The sequence below is a fragment of the Gymnogyps californianus genome, chromosome 17 (genome assembly GCF_018139145.2).
Source record: "Gymnogyps californianus isolate 813 chromosome 17, ASM1813914v2, whole genome shotgun sequence".
NCBI lineage: Eukaryota > Metazoa > Chordata > Aves > Accipitriformes > Cathartidae > Gymnogyps > Gymnogyps californianus.
Window position 1 is genome coordinate 462,392 of NC_059487.1, and position 22,441 is coordinate 484,832.

Consider the following 22,441-nt stretch of genomic DNA (forward strand, 5'->3'; position numbering starts at 1 on the left):
TCCCGTGGCTTTCCTTGGGGCTCTCTTGCCCTTGGCAGGTGAATGCCGCCTCCTCCACGCGAGCAGTGTGCATGGGTAATGAGTGGAGAGAAGGCTTCATGCAGAGGGCTGGGTGGTCACATCGTGCTGGTCTCAAGCTGACAGCTCCAGCTGAGAAAACGTCTCTCTCCTATTCTTACCTTTGGACGGCCTTGCGAAGAACTTGTGGTGTCCAGGGACCATGCTTGGCTGCCTGGGCTGTGGTGTCACTTGGGTGATGGTGGCAAGAAAACCAGCTCTCCTGTGGAGTAGTGGCTGTTCGACTTCTTGGAGTTTCTCAGCTCTTCCTGCAAGTGACTCTTCTCTTCTCCTGTGTCTGCTCCCTTCCATTTCTAGTCCTGCTCCCTTCTCTTTAGTTAAAACAATTTTATTCTTTCCTGGACCTCACTCTAACATTTATAGTCTCTGTGAGAAGATCTAATCAGGAGATGCTAGCAGGATGCTCTTTCAGGCTGAAATACCCTTTTTAAAAAATTATTGTTATTATTTTTATTTTTAATTCCTAGGCTTTGCCAAGCAGGAGTGGCAGCCAGGAGGGACCCAAGCTGTTTTTGAAGGAACAAAGTTTGCAAATGTGCATCACCTCTGTCCCAGAGGCTGGCAGGACAGAGCGCAGCAGCTTGGCCTCTTACCTGCTCTGTCTATACAACACTTCATAAAAAACAAGCTGCTGGCCTGCGAGGGCTAAGCCTTCAGGTGGGAATAAACCTGTCTGCCCGTGTGAGATGTGGTTGTGCACAAAAAGCCCTACGCTTCCTTCTGCTTTTTGCACGCTTGGTGCACCATCTCCCCACACAGCACCTCACTGCTCGGGGACCGAGCCCCCCTCCCACAGCCCTGCCACCCCTCCAAAAAATCAGCGTGCCCAAGGCAAGTGCCTTTGCAGCCAGGTGGGGCTCGGGCTGCTCCGGGGGAGCGGCTGGAGCTGTGGCCTATTTACAAGCTACGAGGCGTGGCAAGTATTTGTGTATGTGCTCAGGACACAGAGGAAACTCCTGAAATCTCTCCGACAATACAGGAGGATGCACAGTTGGAATGTGGGTGTTTTTTTGGAAGCAAGTGGGGATTTTGTTGAAATTCCTCTGTGTTGCGGGCTCTGGTGACCGGGTTAGTTCCCCGGTGCTGCCACGATGCCGGTGGGCTGCGTGTCCCCATGCTCGGGCTGCGGTGGCGGTTCTGTCTGGGTTTGCAAACTGGGCCTGTAGGGAAGTCCTGTGCCTGGGGATGTTGAGTCCCAAGAGATGAGACGGACTGAAACCACCGCAGTGGTCTTGCCGGTGTGATCAGGTGCTGCTGTGCCGGTGGCAGTGGGTGCATGCTCCATGGCTGCTGTGTCACCCAGCGCTTGGAGCTGAGAGGACAGGGAAAAGCGTCATTCAAACCATTCCCAGGAAACTTCTTCTTTAACCCCGTGAAGGGGAGTTGGAATTAATTTTTTTTTTTTTATGTCCAAGTTATGGCCTTATCTCTCTGCAATCCTGGGTTTATCACGTCTTTCCAGAGTTCCTGATGTTATGTTCGAGGCTTGTGTGGCAGCCCGGGGCTGGCCCTGCTCCAGGAATGTGCTCCTTGCTTTTCCTTTTCTTTCTTTACATATGAATGTGATTGTACCAAACTCTTTGGTATTTCAATGTGTTCTGCACAGATTTTTTTCCCTGGTTAAACTCCACCTCAGTCATCCTCAGCCCCTCAGTTTTAAGGGGAGCAAAGAGGTCACCAACCCAAGTCATCCACTTATGTGTCTTTGCACGCAAAGATAAATGTAAGCTTATTAAAACGGAAGACTATAGTTAGCAACACACGCTTGATCGTGGCCAAGTGCCATGAGAAGAATTCGTTATTTTCAATAGCTTGCACTTAACAGAAAATAGCTGACCTCCTCTCTCCCGAGGAGCCACAGTGCTGGTAGAGCTGTTGGTGTTTCAGACCTTTGTTAATCCAGTTGCTGGCAAAACAGATCAAAACCAGCATGCTCTTGAACATTAAAAAGGTTGATCACTCAGCTGCATCTTGATCACTCAGCTGGGTCTTGCAGGGTTGTTTGGTTGGTGTGTCTGTCCCCCCCTCCCCCCCCCCCTTGCCAAGCAAATACTCCATAACTACCTCCTGTCTTGCGCCCAAGCTTGTCCATGTGCGCGTTTCTGTGTTGCTTTCGGTGAGGGGGGTCCCACCACGCCTGCTTTCCTCTTCCAGGCCTTCCAACGCCTGCTCTCCTCCTCCCCTGCCCTTCCCCTCCCAAGGGCGGTGTGCCGTGCTTCCCACCTTTGGGTGAAGCCCCCCGCCTTCCAGCACCGGCGGCAGCCTCTCCCCCCCTGAAGCTGCCAGAGTGCCACCTGGGTCTAAGCCCTTTCAGTCCCCTGTGCCCCTTTTCCTATTGACTGCCTGTCCTTCCTGTGAAGAGTTATGGTGCTCTCAGAGGTCACTGCTCCTCTTGTGTCCCCTCTGAGCTGTCCTTCGGACCCTTGTTGCCAATTCCTTGTCCTACCTGCACTTCTTTGCTGCTGTCTCCGTGGACGTGCTCATCTCGCTCTCCTCCGAGCACTGCTGGGCTCTGCTGCTGCCCTCGTTTTCCCCTTTTATGCCCTGTTTATGGAAGACACCTCTTTGCAGTTGACAATGCCCTTGATAACGGCAGTGACTTGCTGATTTGTTCCTGTGCCTATGGTTTGACATTGCAACTGCATGGAAATACTCGGGCTGGCTCTGTGATTCCCACCCCGAGCCGTAGCATGGGGTGCTGGTATGGCTGTTTGTGTTGCACCTTAAATCAAATAGGGGAACTGATGTAGTTTTGGCCAAAAAATACCAAACAACAAACCAGATGTTTTCTGGACACAGGGTTTTCCAAGTGGGATCCGCTCACAGGCACACTCTTGGCAGCGCCCTGCCCTGCTCTGGCAATGATGGGAGCCCAGTAGGCATCGGTGCCATGGGGAAAGGCGGTGTGCTCTGCTCCCAGCTGCTTGTTGGACCAGTGCGAATGGTCATGGGTGGTGATAGCCTGGGCTGGGTGAGCTGATCTGGCTGAAAACGGACCTATGCCACAAAAGAAGTGGCTTTCACCTGAATGATCTTCCCCAGGTAGCCTGAACATCAGCCCTCCGGGAGGCTGCGTGGAGGTCAGCATTGCATGGTAGATGTCGTGGCAGGGAGAATTGCACCTTTTCAGAGGCAGTTTAGGTTTATTTTGGGTTTAACTGACACTGTACCTATCAATTTTGTATCCTCAAAGAGTCGAGGAGCAGCCTGCTTTCTAGGGGTGCATGCTAGACTGCTCAGCATTGAATACACCCGTGGTTTTCCTAGTGGGGAGGTGTGATGTGCAGTTAAACCTCCTCCTAGACTTGACCGGTGGGAGGGGATGCACTGACCTTCCTCAGAAAGCCAGGGCAGAGCCGAGGGTTGCGCTGCCCTGCCAGCGAACACCTCCTTTCCCACAACTGTGCCAGGAGGGCTGAGCACCGGGAGCCCAGGCTGCCATTTTGGCACTGCAGTGCTGCCACCGTCAACCCAGACCCCTCCGAGAAACCGCAGGCCGGCAGCGGAGGGTGTGCAAGAGGGATGCAACGGGATCTCCCTTCTGCTGCTCCTCTGGGAATGGCTCCTGCTGCCGTGCCCTCGCCGGGGAGCGGCTGGAGGTTGTGCCGGGGCGAGCCCCCAAGGCACCAGGAAGGAGCGGGTTTCAAGGGTGGCCCTGGATCCGTCCTCTTCATACAGCTTTTGTTAATAACAAAAATAACTTGGGTTAAATAGGGACTCCTTCCTGACAGCCTCCATTGACACAGGGTGGAGGAGGCGGGTGGAGAACCAGGACTCAGGGGGTGTGAGGAGGAGCTGGGGGGCACGTGTAGGTTTTATCTCTGTTTTCAGCTGCACACTTGAGCGTGCCACCGGGAGTGGGATCGCTTTAGTGGCAGCATCTCTCCCACGCAGGAGGAGACCTTGCTGGGGTTTGCACCCCCTTCTTCTGTTTACCTGGGCTAGCCAGAATGGTTTTGGCTACAGCATCGTGGAGGCGTTGGCTTTGCTGAGCTCCTCTGCTCTCACCTAGGTTAGCTTTTTGGGGTAGGTGGGTCAGTGTTAAAGGCTGACGTGCCATGTATGAGGGCTGCGCAGCCCAACACCTCTGTTGCCACAAAACCATCACGCTGATCTGCCTGAAAACCAACCCTACAGCACTGCCCGTGTTGCTCTCTCACTGAGCCCCAGGCTGGGCCATCGTGGGTGCTGGTGAGGGACCCTGGGGCTGGAGGGGTTCCTCTGGGCGGCAGAGCGGTTACAGATCAGCGGCAGGCCGTGCCTGTCCTTTGGGTCACCCTACACCTAAAGGGCCACCGAGGGCTTTGTCCCGCCAGCCAAGGGAGGGGGGAAGAGCTTGCAATGGAGATGATTTCATCCACCAGTCACTCCCCGCATTTATCTTTTGTGCAAGCAAGTGTGGGCTTCGAGCAGGGACCGGGTGACCCAGAGGTTCCCTCCAGCCCCACAGCATGCGAGCCCTGCAGGCAGGCAGGCACTTGCATGGGCAGGCTGGCCACATTGTCGGGAGCCAGGGGTTTGGTCTCCTGAGGTGGCATTAACAACAGGGTGCAGCTCCCAAAAGGAGCAGATCCTGCTTTGCAGATCCTCCCTGCTCTTGAGAGCGAGTTCCCCTGAGCATCTCACCAGGCACCGGCACTCCTGTGATCGCGCCAGCCCTTGATGTGAGTTATCAGAGCATCAGCAGATGATGCTCGCCCGCCCCATGTCGCTTGTCCCGGGCTGGTGAGAGGTGTGAGCTGATGTCAGGGCTGGGCTGGGGGGGTGACCTTCCCTTCCATGTGCCAGGGAGCTGCTGATTTGACTCAGCCCCATCTCAAACCGTTCCCCTCATCTTCCCCTGAGCTCGTTAGATTGCTGAATGGCCCCAAGCAGTTCTTTGATCTGCAGCATGGCTGCCTGGCCCAGAGGCAGCAGCTTTGTAGGACTCCCAGACAACCCGTTTGCCTTGAGCCTCTGGCCCAGACTAACACGGCTCTCATGTCCCTGCAGCTCAGACTGGGTGGAGATCATCGAGCCCCGCTCCCAGGAGCGGATGTACGTCAACCTGACCACCGGCGAGTGTGGCTGGGAGCCCCCTCCCAACCTGAAGGTGCGCCAGTCGGACCAGAAGCAGTGGTGGGAGCTCTTCGACCAGAACAACAACCGCTTCTACTACTACAATGCCATCACACGTCAGACGGTGTGGCACCGGCCCCAGGGCTGCGACATTGTGCCCTTGGCGCAGCTCCAGGCCATGAAGCGCAGCTCCCAGCCGGACTGCCGGGGCCAGCAGCACCGGGGCAGCACCGGCAGTGACGGCAGAAGCACCCCCATCCAAATAGCCCTCCTACAGGAGATGGAGAAGGGTAAGGGGGACTGTGCTGCGGAGAAGAGGAAAGACCCTGGCAGGTAGGGAGAGCTTTAGCCTTCTCTGTTTAGATCTAATGGGTGGCTTCAGTTGCCAGGCAGGCACTGGCTGCCTGGCAAACGGGCTGGGAAGCTGTGCTGCCCTGAGAGGGTGCAGTGCTGGGGCAAAGTGCTGCCAGGCCAGTGATCACCACCGTGTGCCCTCCTCTTCCCGGGGTACAGCTGTCCACTTTCACCAGTGCAGTACCACTTGAATGTCCCCGGTCTGGGCCAGGCCTCGTTTGTGTGAGGTACCATAAAAACATACATCAAAAGATAATCATCGCTTCAGAGCCCTTTGTGCTAAACAGAAGGAGAGGGGACAGGTAGGAGCGAGAGCTGTAGGTAAGAGTACGAGAGCTCTGTTGGATGCTCATGGCAGGGTTTGCTGGGATGGCTGAGCTGCTGTGCAAGGGGTTAGGCTGCTGCAGGGTGCGGGTGAGCCCGGCTGCTCTGGCTCTTTCCCTCCCCACTTGCTCGGTTGCTTGCATGTGCTTGCAGCTTCGGACAGGGCGGGAGGTGGGGCTGCAGGGACAGAGCTCCTGGGCACAATTATTTGCTCACATCAAGCCTGAAATAAAAGAATGATAACGGGATGCTATTTTGTTTGGCCAAGAGATTTTCTTACGCTCAAACCAGTCTGACAACAATCGGGGTTTTTTTGTGTTGAAACTTGGCCAGCTTCAGCTGCACAAAAGCATCCCCTCCCTGGTCTCTGTGGGGATTGCCCCTCCACCTGGAGCACTGCCCGGGGCTGCCCTGCCTCCCTCCTGCCATGTCTGGGCATCATCCTACCCTGGAGAATGTGGTACCAACAGCCGGGGAGGCCGTGTGGCGAGCGAAGTTGAGTCACGCTGGGGAGAAGTGACTAACCCAAGGGCTAGAGCAGAGCTTGGGTGAGCCTGACACTCCTGCCATCCATGCCAGTGCTCCTTGTCCCCAGTTCTGCACAATGCCGCGAGCCAGGCTTCTTTAACAGCTTGGTTTTTGGATTGGGGTTGCCTCTCTGTGTGCCTGGTGCTGGTGAGGACAGAAGAAAAAAGCCAAGATGATGAAAACCATGTAGGATGGCGATTCTGGAAAATATATGCTCTAGAGCGCCCTAAACTGAGGTTTATCACTTGTCTGCTGCCCCCTGCGAGATGCTCCTGTATTCACTTCATATCTGCATGACTGGGAGACACTGGTGATGCACATGAAGTGCACCAGAAGGAGCCTAGAGCTCTACTGGTGCCTGCGATGCTTTCAGTGCATCCTGCCCCACGAGCAGCCCCTCTGAGCTTCAGACCCATCCAGAGGATGATCCCTGCCCTGCTAGGAGAAACCCGAACAGAGAGAAATGCCTTAAGCTGAACCCCAGTAGCTCCCAGTTCCCTCCAGTCCCCCCCCTGGTGACCACAGGTGAGCCACAGGCAGGTGGGATTTGCCATGAGCTGACCGGCTTCCCCTCCTTGTTCCTCTGCAGCCCAGCGCTCTGGGGCAGTCGTGACGGGCACCGACAAACTACATGTTTCAGAGAAGCGAGCGCAGGAGCCTTCTGCAGGGCATAAAATATCCTGAGCTCCATGGGGTCCGAAATATTTCTGACTCAGGCTCTCAGGAGGGGAACGTGGCTGCCTCTGCCTCAGTGCGGGGAACGGCTGTGCCTTGAGGGATAAGCGATGCCAGCTCTGACCCATCCCTCAGCTCTCAGGCTCTCTCGGCAGGGAGGACCCCACACAGGCCCCCTGGGGTAGGAGGAAGGGGAGTGACGCAACGTGGGCAGGGATTTGCTTTACCTTTCCTTGCCAGTCAGGCTGGTGCCAGGCAGCATCTCGGGCGTCACTGCCAATTCTCCTGCAAGGAAGGGGAGTGGGAAGGGGTCCTCCCCTACTCCATCCCAAGCCCAAGTTTTTGCAGCAACCTTGGGGCACTTTGGGCCTGCAACAAACTCTGTTGAAGGACAAGCACTGGGAAAGGTGTGAGTGGCAGCTCGCTTGGGAGCTAACAGGCTGCTTGGACGTGTGAGGCTATTCCAGATCCTCACACCAGTCAGCCGACAGCATTTGCCTGTGGAAGCTGCTTTCTTGGAAGCAGGAGACTGAGCACTGTTTCCTTGCCCATCCATCACGTGTTGTCACTGCTATTTGTGAGCGGGGGTTGCATGTCCGGTTATGGTGCGGAGAACGATTTCCCTACCCGAGTCTGACACCTGAGGAGAGATTTCTTGCCTTTTGCTAGCTCATAAAATGGTGAGCAAAGAGCTGTGCATAAAGCAAGTGTTCCCAGATGGGATCTAATGCCCTTGCTGGGATGTCTGGTCTAGTAACAGCAAAAGCACAGCAAGAGCACACGAAGCTTGTCAGCTCTGTTGTCTGTGTTGTTCTCCAAAGACAAACATAAGTGTGTCCTCTTCCTTCCCTCGGCAGGGATACAGCTGTATAAACAGAGGGCGAATACGTTGAGTGCTGTTGGTAGCATTTGACATCTTTATGGGTACCTGCGCCCAAGACAGTTTTGCTTTTGTCTCTAACGGCAGCACAAAAGATTTGTTTTTCTTCCCTTCTTGTTTGTCATCCCGTGATAGATGGAGAGGCCAGAAGAGACCAGCATGGTCCCCAAGAGGGGCCTCCTTGCACACGCCACAGAGAGCTGGGGGAAGGGATTTTGTCCTTTTTTCAGTAATACTTTGTGGTTCAGGGTTTTTCTTCTCTTTTAGCAGACTGGTTTTTCCCACCCTTCCTCTCTTGTGCCTTCTATCAGCACTGCTAAATCTGCTGTGCCTGCTGCCACGTCTCAGTGCGACCAAACCCCCTGCGCGCTGCTCTCAACAGCCTCAAGCGGAGCGGAGATGCTCCCTGGACAGGTGGGCACTGCACCACCGCTCCTTGCTGCCCGTTCCCTCTGTCTACATGCCGATCCCACCCTCTCCCTCGCTGCCCCACCACTCGCTGCTGCTCTTCCAGCTCTCTAAAGCGCACCAGCTCCGAGCAGCCTTCTCTAGACACCGGCCCTTGGCATCCCCGGGCGGCACGGGAAGGTCAACCCCCCCGGGGCAATGGCAGCTGCTTGCTGAGGGGGAGACGCTGCTGTGATCCCTGGAGCCTCCTGGGGAAGGTTTTCTGCCCGTGCACGTGCTCTTGCTCCCGTGTCAGTCTTCAGTTGCGCTTCCTGGGGCTGCCCAGCCCAGCGCCGGCTCTGCTCCTCCCTTGCTGGAGCAAGGATAGCAGGCAGCACTGGCCTTACAGCTCCAGACCCCTCCCGAGCACTTGGGATCCTAGTAGGAAGGAAGACAGACTCTCTCCAGGTGACATGGGGGCCAAATGATCCTTTCACACGCTGGAAAGCTCTGCAAAGGATAGACATGTTCCCTTGGGGACCGTGAGACCAGCCTGGGGCTGAAAGCAGCCTGTAGCATTTTAGAAGTGTCTTGTGAGCCACTGCAGCCACGCTGGGGTTTGCCGGAGCTCCTCGGGCCTCATGGGTGAGAAAGGGCTGGGCTTGGCTGAGGGCCGAGGCCTGAAGAGGACAGTCTTGCTGGGAGCGGAGCTTGTGTGCTGGTCTGCAGCATTCACGCACGCCGTCAGTCAGGGCTGCGAGTGGGCTCTGCTGTCCCCAGCCCCGCTGTCCGTGCGGACCGGCCCTTTTCCTCCTCTTCCGTGGTTCTCCTAGGGTCGGGGACTTGTTTCAGAGTGGAGTTTCCGAGGATCCCCTTGCGATAGCAATGCATCTCAAAGTCCTCCAGGTAGAAATCCACCATCCCTAGGAACATCCCATCCCCCAGAACAGGAGAGGTGTGGGTCCCTTCTGCGTGGGCAGCAGGTTGTGCTGCCTGTCCCCTCCTCGCCCACCTTCCTCATGGCCCACCTTCCCGGCATCCTGGGCTGGGAGGGAGAAGGGGCTTGGTCTTACCATGCCAGGAGGGTGTGCTGGAAGGGGGAGTTAGAGGGAATGCGTGACATGAAGCCTGTGAAGGTGGCTATGAGGGTATCTCTGCCTCTTCCAAGTCTGGTTTGCTTCATCATGGGCTTATGTCGCTCAAGGCCCAGTGTAAGTAATGCCAATATTAAGTTCTTTATAATTGGGCAAGAAACACCATCGGGATTCCTAATACAGCCTTGTTTTCTTCTTATGCTGCTGGCCTTGGGGCCGGGCGTGCAAACAGAAGGCGCTTTGCACGTGTCTGCAGAGCTCTCCTTGGGGCCATGCAGACCTGGGTTTGGGTGGGTCGCCTCCGCGGGGTCTCCATCCCTGCCTCCGGTGTGGGCACCGGAGGCAGCGGCAGCAGTGCCGCTGAGATACAAACATCCCTGTTCCTTCGCCTCTGTCAAAGCACCAGGAAAACGACTGCTGGAAAGGGCAGAGCTGAGGTGCGGGGCCTTTTCTCCAGGCTTCTGGGAGGGAAGAGCAAACAATGGAGCTCCGGAGCCTGGGAAGAGCTGCCGGATACGCTGGGCCTGCTGGAGCTGGGTGCGGGCTGGGAAAGCCAGCACCGGTTGCGGTGTTTATATTGGAGCTACTTGAAAGCATTCCTCGAAGGAACCGCCTCGGGGGACTCGGTAGGGTCTCTGCTGCTGGTGGCTGAAGAGCACGGCCGAGAGGCTGCATTGGGATGTTTCTCCACCACTGGCTTTGCTTTCTGTCAGGGCTTTCACTGCTCAGAAGGACAAGGCTGAACCTTTTTCCATACTGGGAATTCAGGAAGTCCCCGTTCTCCTCTGCTCAGTCTTTTCAGCAGCCTGGGGATGGGGTTGAGGGAAGCTGTATCCAGACGTGTCCCCAAGAGATTGTTCATGGCTGTGGAAATGGTCCTTTCAAAAAAGCCTTGTCTTCTCTGCAGTGGTGCCTCTTTCCTCTGATCTCCGGCGGCTGGGGAGGCTGGAGACGGCACTTTGTGTCCAAGATGAGACTGACAGGCGAAGTGGCATACGGCACACGTTTAGAGGTTTCATTTCTCCATCGTGTTCACTTACAAACCTCCTGGTCAAGGGGAGTGTGGTGGCTGTGGTCAGGCTGCAGCTTTGCTCCCTCTGCCCGCAGTGACACTGGAGCGGCACAGCTCCCCTGTCTCCTCCAGCCCTGTGAGACCTCCCTGGATGTCCCGGTGGAGCCATGCAAGGACACTACTGTGGCATGAGGAACACGCCTGAGTCCCATACCAGCCCTGAATGCAAAGCTCCTGGGTGCAATACCCTCTCCTTGAAGTAGGAGTGCCTGTGGGCACACAGCGGGCATTGGGGCACCCCGGGGAGCTACCAATACCCAGCGGGTACCGAGGAACCCCTGGCAAGTGCTTGGGTACGTGGACCAGTCCTCGCATCCCGAATCGCAGCCGGGGAGGAGCAGTGGCACGGTGGCCTTGCTCGTCTCCCGCCTCTGACTGCACCTTTGCAGGCCACCCTGCATGGCGGTTGTGCAAAAAGTCCCAGTGCTGTCGTCTCCTGAGAGCTGCCTGAGCACTGCTGGGCTCTGCTGGCTCCGGGGGTTCACAGCAGTTGGTCTGAAATGGCCCGGGGTGGGCTGGGTCCCAACGCGAGCTTTGCCCCTCAGCCTGAAGGAGGGAACATGAGTCTGCGGAGGCAGCAGAGCCCGTTCCTCTGGCCCTGTTGCCTGTTGGGGTGTAGACTGCAAGTGCCAAAAACCTGCTGCGGGGAGGCTTGCTGCTCGCGGCAGAACCCCTTGCCTCGTTGCCTTGCTGTGGCCGTCTGTCTAATCCGTCCTGCTGTCCTGCCGGCTGGTCTCAGGGCATCCGCGGAGCAGGCGCAGGGAGAGCCCCATGCTGGCGCAGAGCTCCTGCCGCTCCCCGCTGCGTCCCACCCGTGCAGCCGAGCCCGTGCCGAGGCCCCACCCCGTCCTCCCATCCCGGGCAGGGCCAAGGCGTGGGACGCCTTCCTCCCGCCCCGGTGAAGTGACTCGGGGCAGCGAGGAGCTGTTGCACTTCGGGGTGCCCGTTGCCCTCTGGCTGGCGCCGCGTCGCAGGTAGGCAGCTTGTCCTTTGGGGGAGGCCGCAAGCACAGCACCCCCTTTTCTTTTCCGGATCCAATCCCTCATTGCTCATCTGAGGGCCAAAATCTGGGCTTTGCTCTTTTTCACGGATGCGGGGGGGAGGTCGTTGCCAGCTGGGGTCCCACAGGACCCTAAAATCATCATGTCATGCTGGGGTGGGAGCCCGTCTCCGGAGGCCGGGCTGGTGGTGCTGCTCAGATGCCCAGCCCCGCACCTGAGCAGGGACAGATCAGGACATGCCCGGCGCTGCCGCGTGGGTGCAAATCGGGACAGGCGCTGATATGACTGATCGGGCAGGAGGTGGTGCCACTGCCTGCTGCGCAGGCAGGGAGAGGCTCCTCGCTGTGGCCCAGAGCTGAGCGAGGAGGCAGCAGAGCTTCCGACTAAGTTCCTGCCGCTCTGGATTGGCAGGGGTTTGGTGAGCACCGGAGTGGCAGGCACTGGTGGGCCTGCTGATGCCGGGCAGTACCGGCGCAAGCTGAGCCTGCGCAGGGGGACGAGTCTGGTCGTGCCGTGCCTGACGGAGGTGGGTCTGCCAAGCCTTCGCCGAGCGGGTGGTTCAGCTGTGCACGGAGCTGGCTGGAGGTGCAACGTTGTAGGTCAGGGAGAGGAATCGCCTCGGGAGGTGGCTCATGGGACGTGGGGTCCAGTGCCTTCCCGCAGAGCGCAGGGTTATTTTCCAACCCTGCTACAGCTGGAGGGCTCTCGAGGCAGGGGGACACGCCTGCAGCTCAGGGGCTGCAGCGCTGCAGGGCTGCGGCTCTTCTCCCCTGGGACCCAACAGCTGGATAGTGCTGGTCCAGATGCGATGCTACTCTGGCCGTAGCATTGAGTTAAAATCACTCCCATGTGATCACTCCTGGCCTGCCCGCCGAGTCAGGAGCCCGTGAGTGGCTCTGTCCTGCTTGTCCTTGACACGGCTCTTTGCCAGTCTCGCTTCCCTGCCACGAAATGAGCTGCAGGTACAGCCAAGCAGAGGGGTAGGTGGAGGGGTGTCAGAAATGCTCATTTAGAAGCCTACCAAATGTTGCTGCTCTGGTTCTTCCTGTTAGTCCAGGAGCTCTTCGAGGAACAACTGGGTCTTCAGCAGTGCCTGCGCTTGGGATCAGGGCTTGGCCGCGTGCAGGAGGGACACACCGGTGTGAGGAGTGGTCCCTGCGGCCCCCAGGGAGGGATGCCTGGTGGGTTGTAGGGCCACATGTCCTCACGAATGCCACCCCCATCCTGCCGTTACCGCTGGCTGTTCCCTGCCCATGTCCTCGCTTGGCACGGCTGGCGGTCACCCCCCTTCCTTCCAGGGAAGAAGCATGCAGAGGACAAGCCACTGATGGCAAAACAGGAGTGGGAGAGCGGGGGCTGTGCTTGATGGCAGCTTGGGCAGGTGGAGGGAGGCCAATCCCCAAATCCCTCGGTGTTTCCCAAGCAGCCGCTCTTCGGACAGGGCTGGGGTCAGTCCTGGGCTGCAACGCTGTGAGCAGGAGGCAGTGGCTGGGGGTCAGTCCTTCCTCACAGCGGTGGCACCTCCACCTTGAAGTAGTGTCAGGAGCTCCCTTAAAATAAAACCCTTTGTCCCTTAGCGGGAGATGCTGGGGGAGGTCCCTGGAGCAAGAGGGACACCAGGATGGGAAGCAGAGGATGCCTTTTCTCAAACCCTCTCCGGTCACGTGGGTAGTTGCACGAGGCAGAGTCGCATGTCTGTCATGGGGAAGGAGCCAGGCCCTGCAAAGGCAGTGGTGCAGCACGGTGTGGCCAGAGGGCGGCGGGGGCCTTTGGACCCTGGCCGGGAGCCAGCCGCTGCGCCCACGGCGGGGCAGTGCTGGCCTCACCCGTGCCTCTCCCGGTGCCACTGTGCTGAGGTGGGATTCACAGCGACGCAGTGCCGTCGGAGAGCATGTTTTGCCAAAAATATGGTAAGCAGTGGATGGGGAACGGGCACGCCACCCCCTTAGGAGTGGAGTGATTGGGAGCGGACGTGGGATATTGGGTGTGGGGCAGGTGACTGGGGGGAGCAGGTGAAATAGGGCACCCACAGGGACGTGGGGCTGCTGCTGTGGGGCAGATGTGTCCTGTTGGGCTGGGGTGTGGGGAGAGCAACGTGTGTGCAGATGCACCCTGCCAGTGGGAGCGCCACGGGGGGGAGGGCAGGCAGAGCGCCCCCAGGGAAGCCGTGCTGAAGGAGGGGGCTGGTGAAAGGTCTCTGGAGAGCAGGAGCAGAGCGCAAGAGGGTTGGGATGTGCGGGTATCTTGGGGCTTGGCGAGGAAGGCACAAGCAGGAGCTTCACTGAGAGGCAGCTTTGGGCATGCGGTGGAGGTGGGTCCGTCTGTCAGCACAGGGGCCATGCAGGACAGGTCAGCGGCACGGGACGGGGAACAAGTGTTAAGGTTCAAGTAGAGCAAAATGGCTGTGAAGGTGTTACAGGAACATCTGTTGCACATGGGGCACGCGCAGCGTGCTATCAGGTCTTACCCAGTGACGGCTGGTAGCGGATACGTGGAGGGAGGGCACGAAATGGGGCCAGGTTCAAGGGGACCTTCCTGGGGACAGCGGTGCCTTTGAAGACCTGGAAGCTCAGGCTGGTTCAACAGCCTTTCCATTCCCTTTTCCTCAGAGCTCACAAATACAGACTGGCTATAGCCGCAGCCTGACAGCAGGTTGTTATCACACTGCAGAATGCGCCTTTGGGACTGGGATGTTGCAGTGGGCGCTTTGGGTTGTGGTGGAACCCGAGTACCACCACGGGTCAGAGGACACTCCCAGCAGAGGAGGATTTCACAGCCGTGAGAGCTGAGCGGGGCCGGTAGGTTTGGCTGAGGGAACCAGCTCTGAGGGCATCTGGACCGGCCTGGGAGGATGCTCTACACAGAGGCTTGGTGGGTTGTGTGGGAGTGTAACACACATCCTGTGAGCCGAGGACGTCCGCCTCCATACACCTCCCATAGACCTCATAGGTTTTTCTGCAAACTAAACATGCATTTGGAAACTTAGATCAAAAAAATAACATGGTCTGGAAGGACTGTCATCATAGTTTGCCAATCCGAAGGCAGACACTTGGGATTATTTTCCAACTCACTGCTTGGGTGGTCCAGAATTGCTTACTGGTCTTCAGCTGGTTGTTCTGGGTGCCATGCTAGCTAATAAGCCTTGGGAAGCCTAGGTTGTTTCCTATCTCAGTGCTGCTGATACCGGACAGGTTATAGTATGATGAACTTGTTTCATCTCGTCGTTCTGCTGTTCATGACTCAGAAATATATCATGTGTGTAACAACGATGTGTTTCTGTTTCAGGAAGGGGGATCTCCAGGAAAAAACAATGAGGGGCTGATATAACTGGTTGGGGAATCTCCAGGCACTTTGAGACTAGCAATCTGGTATTTGGGTAGAAGTAGAGGATACTTCAGTTAATATAATTCTTAAATAATTCCCTGTATTTGTATCTTTCTTCCTTTAGGGAGACTCCTACCCACTGGCAGCCTCTGCCAGGCACGAAAGCAGCCATGTTGGTCAAAGTGAACAGTTTGAGGCAGATGCAGAGCTCTTCAAACAGTTCGCTTCAGCTGCAGAGTGCTCCAGAGGCCAACAGCCAAAAATCTCTTCCGAAACCAGCCATATATGCTCAGCCTCAATCCACATCCCAGAGCCCTGGAGCCACAAAGCAAATCCCTACAGGAGAAACAAAGCAGTCTATGCAGATCAAAAAGACAGAGAATGGTGGGTTTTGCCTAGTGCTGATGAATGGTCCAACTTCTCAAACACCTCCAAGGAGCCAGTCAGGAACCCCCCAGCCTGCATCCCCCAAGTATGCCTCCCCTGCACCTATATACGATGAGCCATCTTTAGAGTCCCCAATTTATGATGAGCCACCAGTAGATATGGACACTGAAAGCGTCAGTATGAGTGGGATGTCTCCACCAAGGTCGCCAAGCAATAGCTTAAAAAAGCAGCTGCAACCAACCAAATTATTGCAGCATCCTGGTCTGCAGCAGCAGCAGCAGCAAGCTGCAAAGAAGCATGCAAGAAATCCCTCTTCCACTGAATACAGCCCGGCTGGCAGAGAATACATAAAACACATGGTCAACGTTGACCAGTCTTCCAAACTCTGCCACTCTTCTGCTGCAACAGCTGATGCCTCTACTAAACTGCCTGGTCCGCTTACTTCAAAGGACAGCTTCAAGCAGTCTTGGAGGATCTTGGAAGCCAACGTCCTCAAGAACATGGAAGCCCACCACAGTCGGCAGAACAGCCTGCAAACTCCAGAGTACCCAACCGGTATAAGCCATCAGGATTCTGGTTATTCGACTGGCCCTTCTCCAAGCTTGAGAAAAAGGAAAGGACGGAGGCAAGGGACAGGTCAAGGAAGACCTGGCTCTGTGGGCAGCAGCAGCGAGCTCGCGGCTTTGAATGATAAGCTGATTGCCGAGATGCGTGCTGTGGTGGGCAGGTCAGCAGCTTGCAGGGGAAGCAAAGCCAGCCTCGATGCTGAAAGTCTGGAGAGTGGCATCCCGGCAGAGAGCAGCAAAGTCAGATTTCAGTCCGACCACTTGAAAAAATGCATCAGCCGAAGCTCAAGGGATGATGTCTCAGCTAGTAATAGGTCTCTGTATAGACAGGGCCTGGAGAGCAGGGGCAGCTTTCCCAGCGATGTGGCTGCTCCACAGGACACAGTGAGGCAGAAGAGGACTTTTGAGAAAATAGATTCTTTAGAAAAGAATGTGACCAGCCAGACAAGTTTGGCTTCATCAGATGCTACACGCCACTCCTCCCAGGTACCTCCCCATCTACACCGGGTTAAATCGCATGCCTTTGCTGGACTGCCGAGGTGCAGAGCCAAGTGCCTAGTCTGCTCCCGGGCGGGTTTAGTGGATGTGCTGCAGGGGGAACACGTCTGTGCCTGCAGAATAGCAAACAGGTCACAAAGCTTCCCAGAGACCCCATTTCAGGCCAGTGGCGTGAGAGGAGGGGGAATTGTGGAGGGGCTGGTGTCCAGCAAGCCCTCAGCGCTGCGGGTAGCTCTGCTGTGTTATTTGGGTAAATCTACTGCCTGATCATTTTACTGGCGCTCATATCTTCTTTGGTAGCCCTTGCCCTTCAGTGTCCTTTCTGCGCTGGGATGGCCGGAGTTGGTGGGGTACAGGACGCAGGCGTCAGGATTTGCATGGCCACATGGCAGTGTTTTCTCCTTTTTTCTCTCTCTTCTTTTTTTAATAGTTCCTCATATTGTGTTCTCCATTCCGATTGTTCCTGAGCATTGAATGGAAATATTCAGAAAACTGGTGACAGTGACTCTAGCATCTTCTTGTTGGAAATAGCTATTTTAAAGCCCATTAGTGTGCCTGCACAAATGGAGTAGTTTTTCCTCTATAACACAGCACTTCTGCAGAATTTAGTTTGCCATCTTTTCTCCTATTTGGATTTGAAGGAACGTCCTGCTTTCATGGTTTTAGTTCAGATTTAGGTTCTACATAGGTAATTTTATATCCTGTGAAGGTTTTGTCCTTTTTCTCTTTGCTCACTCTTCCAATTATTTCACTCCTGCTGAACAGCCTGAGTCTCTGCATCTCTTCTGTGAGGCACAGCTGATAACAATCCTCCAGTGTGAAGAGTGACTATTGATTTTAACCCTTTGTTCTGTCTTTTCTCCTGTTTGCTAGTCCACGACCTTTCATGAAGAAACTTGGCAAGGCTCCTTGACCATTTCAGATTGCTCCAGTAGACCTGTGAGGTGTAACTTTTCTCTAAAAGCCAGGCTGACACCTCCCCGCTGTATCAGATTTATATGTGTGTGTTCTTCTCTTTATTGTAATTTCTGATCGATGGTGCCTTGCTTTCACCTGAAACCCTTTTTAAAACTGATGTGATGTTCCTGCATTTTCCATTTTTCAGGCACAGGGCCAGTTTGAGGTTACAGGACTCACATGTTACAGTTAATAGTTCAGCAATGTCATTTCACAGCCTGTTTAGACTTGTTGGAAGACCGCTATCCGGTCTTCAGGATGTGTTACACCTCATTGCATTGATGGGGAGAGGTGAGAGTTAATCTCTTGATTATGCACAAGAGCTGGTGGGTTGGGGATAGGCTGTGAGTGGCCTTGAAAGTGAAGAAAAATAATTCATGTGTGGTAGGATGGAGAAGGAGAATATAGTGGAAGATGTAAGGAGATGGATGTTGTGGTAAAGGCAACGAGTCAATAAATAAGTACTCTATTTACAGAAATACCCTGAGATGTAAGAGTCCAAGTAAGGAGGAGAAGAGGTTGCAGAGAATATGGCAGCAAAATCAATGCCTCGCCTGAAAATGGCAGTGTGTGGCTTGAGTCACCAGCGATGTCCTGTGCTGGGCCTGTGTGACGGAGAGGAGAATCGGGAGACGAGGAAATTCATTATCCGAGGAGGGTAGGCAGAAGTTCTAGGACAGGCTGAGCAGAGGTGGATGTGTACTGTCAGCACAAAGATAATAGCTGGGTAGTTGTGTGAATGAGATTTGAGAGATAAACTCTAGAGAGAGGAGAGAACCAAGAGCCTGTTGAACCTCTAGAGAGTATGAGGAGGTGGATCCTCAGAAGTAACATGCTCAAGGAGCAATTAGGGTGGTAGGAAAACCAACCCTGGGCGTGGAAGATGGATTGAAGGAGACCGAGGATGGAGATGGCAGAGGAGAACTGCAGGCAGGGATTTTTAGGCAGCGTGTTGAGTGAACTCAGAGAGGGTGAGGAGGTAGAGGCGTAACTCAAGGGATAAAAAAACAAAACGAAGTAGAAAAGCAGGAGAAATGATTGTGCCCCAGGCTGGCAATAAGAGGTGGAGTGTGATGTGTGCTAATCGCGTCATCCACATGTAGGTGCGTGTTGGGTGTAAGATAGGGAAGGGTTGGACTACACAAGCCTCTGTCGTGAGTTCAGCAGTTCTTCCTTACTAAGAAGAAAACACTGACTTGCTCTAAACGTTTAAGAAATAACGTGTATTTTGGGGTTGACTGTAGGCTAGGACTGGAATAGAGTGTGGCACGCAAGTTAAAGGGGATCTGCAAAGAAGGCAAATGCATGTTTTATTTCACTTTTTCCACTGCAAAACCAAAATTTACAGCATTTCTGTTTCTTTGTCTTCCTTTAAAAACCAAAAACCTCAAGATTATCTTGTTTGGCTTTTTCCTACTTGCTGGAGATCTCCTTGAGCAAAGTGTGGGCTCTTTAGCTCTTCGTTGCTGTATGTGGGAATTTCAAGTCTTACAAAAAAGTCTGTTTCCTAAAACAACTTGTTGGGTGTTTGAATTCAATATGTGTCCCAGGCTGCCACTTCCATCCAAAACAGAGAATCCTGGATGGGCAAAATAAGTGTCTTATTCTCACAAGCAGTTATTACACATCATTTTCTTGGGATCAGTACTACCAAAGCTCTAATTATGTAGTTATCCATAGCGATCACTGGGGAAGAAGGATGGACAAGTGCTGCATGTAAAAACTGCATACGAAGTCTGGGTGGAAGGAAGGTCTTCGTCTCTGCTGCTTACCTCTGTAAACTTGTGTCCCTGGAGCAAATGAGTTTGATCACTGCAGACTGCCGGTGGGGAGTAGCTGTCCCTAGTTTTCTGAGAAGAAAAAACAACCCAGTACTTGTGAACAATTCCGATTTAATTTGAGGAAGGTTATGCCTGTCTTGGATAGGAAAACATGGTAGGAGCCCATCGCAGAGGTGTCCGCGGGTCCTGTGCCGCAGTACTCGCAGAGGCGCTGGGTCTGTAGCTACAGCCTGTATCTTCCCCGCGGACGCTGAGGACCAGGGCCTGTTCGGCAGGAGGTCGTGGTGTGTCTGTAGGGTGCGGTGAGAGCCAGCTCCATTGGTGGTGGAAGCCGACTGACGCAGATATCTGGTCTCCTTCACTTCACTGACTCAAACATGATTTATCCTACCTGGGTGACAGCCTTGTCATCAAAATAGCTGTGCCCATGCTCTGCTGTGCCTCTCTTAGCTTCTCCTGTCCCGTTTGTGTGTCTGGCCGGTATTTCTGTTAGGAAGGTCATGGTGGAATTGAGATGCATGTTTTCAGTGCCTCAATGCAGAGGCTGTCCAGGCACAGGTTGCCCAAAGCTCAGCAGCGCCAGATGGTTGCTAGCCATGTTGGTTTGGTTTTATCTTTTTTTTTTTTTTTTTTTTTGGCTAGAACTTGGAAAAATAGTAAAGGCGGGAACCAGCTATGGGATTGTAGGGGCCACAAAGGGTAAAGGTGAGAAGGAAACAGGGCTAATAGTGCTGTGGCTGTCTGGTCTCTGCCACCTCCTGGTGTTCCCCACACACCTCCTGGGCTCCTGTGGCTCCACAGGAACTGAGAGGTGAAGAGTGGGGAGAAACCTGGCTCCTTGGTGTGTGCTTGGTGCCACAGAGCTGTGCTCCTGCTCTGGGAGCCAGCCCAGCTCCTGCTTGGGCTGTCCCCCGGCACGCTAGGACAACTTGGACCATCAGCCCTGTTACTCCACGTCCCAACGCTTCCCTTGGGGACAGCATCAGTGTGTGGCTGTGCCACACTTGCAGAACTACTGATGTCAGCCACCAATTCTGCACAAAATCATGTTTTGTACAGATTCACCACTTTGCAGTTGCTGGTAGCTTCATGGCTCACTGTTGATAATTTTCCTAGCAGGGTAAGGAGCCATCTAAGCTGCTTTTAACACGTCTGTTCTCCATTGCAGCCTGGGACGATAGAGTTGGACCCCAAGCAGGAGAGCAGCGGCCAGCCTGGCAGCTGCGTAGGATATCATTTCCCTTACAATACTCTACGGAAGCCCATCTCTCAGAGCAGCATGGCAGACTGGGCTTCTAAAAACCTGAACATGCACACGCAAGGCATCTTCCGCCGACGGATCTCCATCTCCAACATGCTGTCCTGGAATGGCGGCTCTATCAAAAAGCCAATGCTCATCACTAGCAACCGCACCATCAAAAAAGAGGCGTGTGAGATGTTCAAACTGGTGCAGAGCTACATGGGAGATCGTCAGACTCGCATGGACCGGAATCACGTGGCATTGGTCACGGTCACCAAGTGCTGGAGCATGCAAGGTTTACGGGATGAGCTCTACATACAACTGATCCGGCAGACAACGGATAATACATGCTACCGAAGTCTGGCGTGGGGCTGGGAACTGATGGCCATCAGTCTGGCCTTTTTCTCTCCATCACCCAAGTTTCAGTCTTATCTGGAAGGTTACATTTATCGCCACCTTGACAGTGATGAAAACAGTAAGTGCCTCCTGCACACCCACTCTGTCCCCAGCAGCGTTCTGGTGGGTTGTGCCACTTATTCGGGGTTGTCTGGTTTTTAAAAAAACAGGTAGTCACCAGCCAGTGCTGTGGTTTCCGTCAGTGAGAGCACCATGTGCTGGGCGAGTTCACCCTTCCTTGGCGGGATGAAGCTGCCACCAGCTCATCTCCCTGCAATTCTCGCTTGTGTCTGGCAAAGAAACGCCAGCCCTAGACTGTGCTCATCTCACCGATCGGCATGGCAAGATCAGCACTGAAAAGAGCTGATTTGGACCTGCCAAGGGCAGAGTTTCTTTGGGTTCTCTGGAGACATGATTCACTTCAAAGTTCCTTAAAGCAGGCAAAAAAAAAAAAAGATTAATGTTAATACAGAATTTTTTAAGGGAGCCATTGCAAACATTACGAACAGGCCTTAGCTTGGCAAATAGTCAGGGATCCTGAAGGATGCTGGCTTTTGTTGTGAATAGATGCGATTTATCTGTCTTTCACAAGCCTTGGGGACCAGCCCAGCATATATTCAGTTATTACCCCAATTATAAATTGCTATAGCATCCTGTGCAAAAAAAAAAAAAAAAAAAAAAAAAGCCAAGTGCCAGCCTGGAGAGTATTTATTGGCTGATTTGTGACTGTTTCAGCAGTGCTCACTGTGTCTTGTCCAGTCTCAGGTGAGGAACCAGAGAACCTATTTCCACTTGGGGCTTCAAACGCAGGTTAAAGCCCCCACAGATCTCCAGGGCAGGCGCAGAAGTTCTGCCCCAGCACCTCTCTGCCTCTGCTAGTGAGTGCGGCGGTGGAGGTGGGTCCTAGGGGCAGCAGGGGTGCAATGCCAGCCTTTGCCTTCTGGTTTCATGCTTGTAGCCTTAACGTGGGGTTCCGTCACTGAACTGCTGGATGTGCAGCACCGGTTTGGGTTTTCATGAGGATCCTAAACCCTTGTCGCTTCTCCCTGGAACCGTTCCCTCCAGCTACGCTTGGCCCAGGAGTGAAAAATCACCCTGCCAATACGAGGGTCCAGGCAGCAAGGAGGAGTAATCTGAACTATTTGAGTGGGTTGTTCCTTCTGCTGGTATTTAGGCAGTAAGTTTGTTTAGGTATAAGCTTGCTGCCTGGAGCCCCTTCTCAGCTATATGGCCATTTGGAGAAGTTGAGTGATGCTCTGGGCCCCTCACTCTGGTGCATTTGGAGCTGGCTGTGGTACGGGACCTTTCCGCAGGCAGACCTCCTCATGCTGGAGTTAGGCTGGCTACCATGGCAAAGGGCAGTTCTGGGCTTTGGTATTTTATCATTCCGCATTATTAATCCAGAGCCTCTTTTGAATTTTCAGTTGCCCAGCGCATCAAGGAGCTTGTGGATCTGAAAAACAAGAAGAACTCAAAATCCAGGAAAAAGAGGAAACAAAACACCGAGGATGAAGGTAAAGGGAGGCACAGCATGCAGGGAGCCGAGAGGGAGGACTGCACTGACCTCAGACAGGCAGGGATGCTGAGCTCCGCTGAAAATCAGACCGTTTCTTTCAGTGCATAGACTTAGATTTGGGAAACTTTACTGCAGGTGGCCAGTGTGAGATGTTTGACCAGAGCATGGATCAGCAGTGTGGGTGGCAGCTGGGCAGCATGTGGGACGGGTAGCAGTGTGGCGGCAGGGGGGATCCCTTTCACTCACAGTTGTGTGGGAAAAGGGATTTTAATTTGGATGCAGACCTGGGGCTGTAATTCAATTGGTCTGTGTATGCCACAGAGTT

General features: G+C 54.5%; 1 protein-coding gene across 1 annotated transcript in view; it reads left to right on the forward strand.

Moving 5' to 3' along the window:
* Positions 1 to 22,441, forward strand: part of LOC127023326 (rho GTPase-activating protein 39-like) — a 57,541-nt gene that overhangs the window by 22,753 nt on the left and 12,347 nt on the right. The window contains exons 2-5 of the mRNA XM_050907399.1: positions 5,071 to 5,469; positions 14,900 to 16,214; positions 20,133 to 20,679; positions 22,025 to 22,114. Coding sequence (XP_050763356.1) covers positions 5,071 to 5,469; positions 14,900 to 16,214; positions 20,133 to 20,679; positions 22,025 to 22,114 — 2,351 coding nt within the window. The remainder of the gene's footprint in view (positions 1 to 5,070; positions 5,470 to 14,899; positions 16,215 to 20,132; positions 20,680 to 22,024; positions 22,115 to 22,441) is intronic.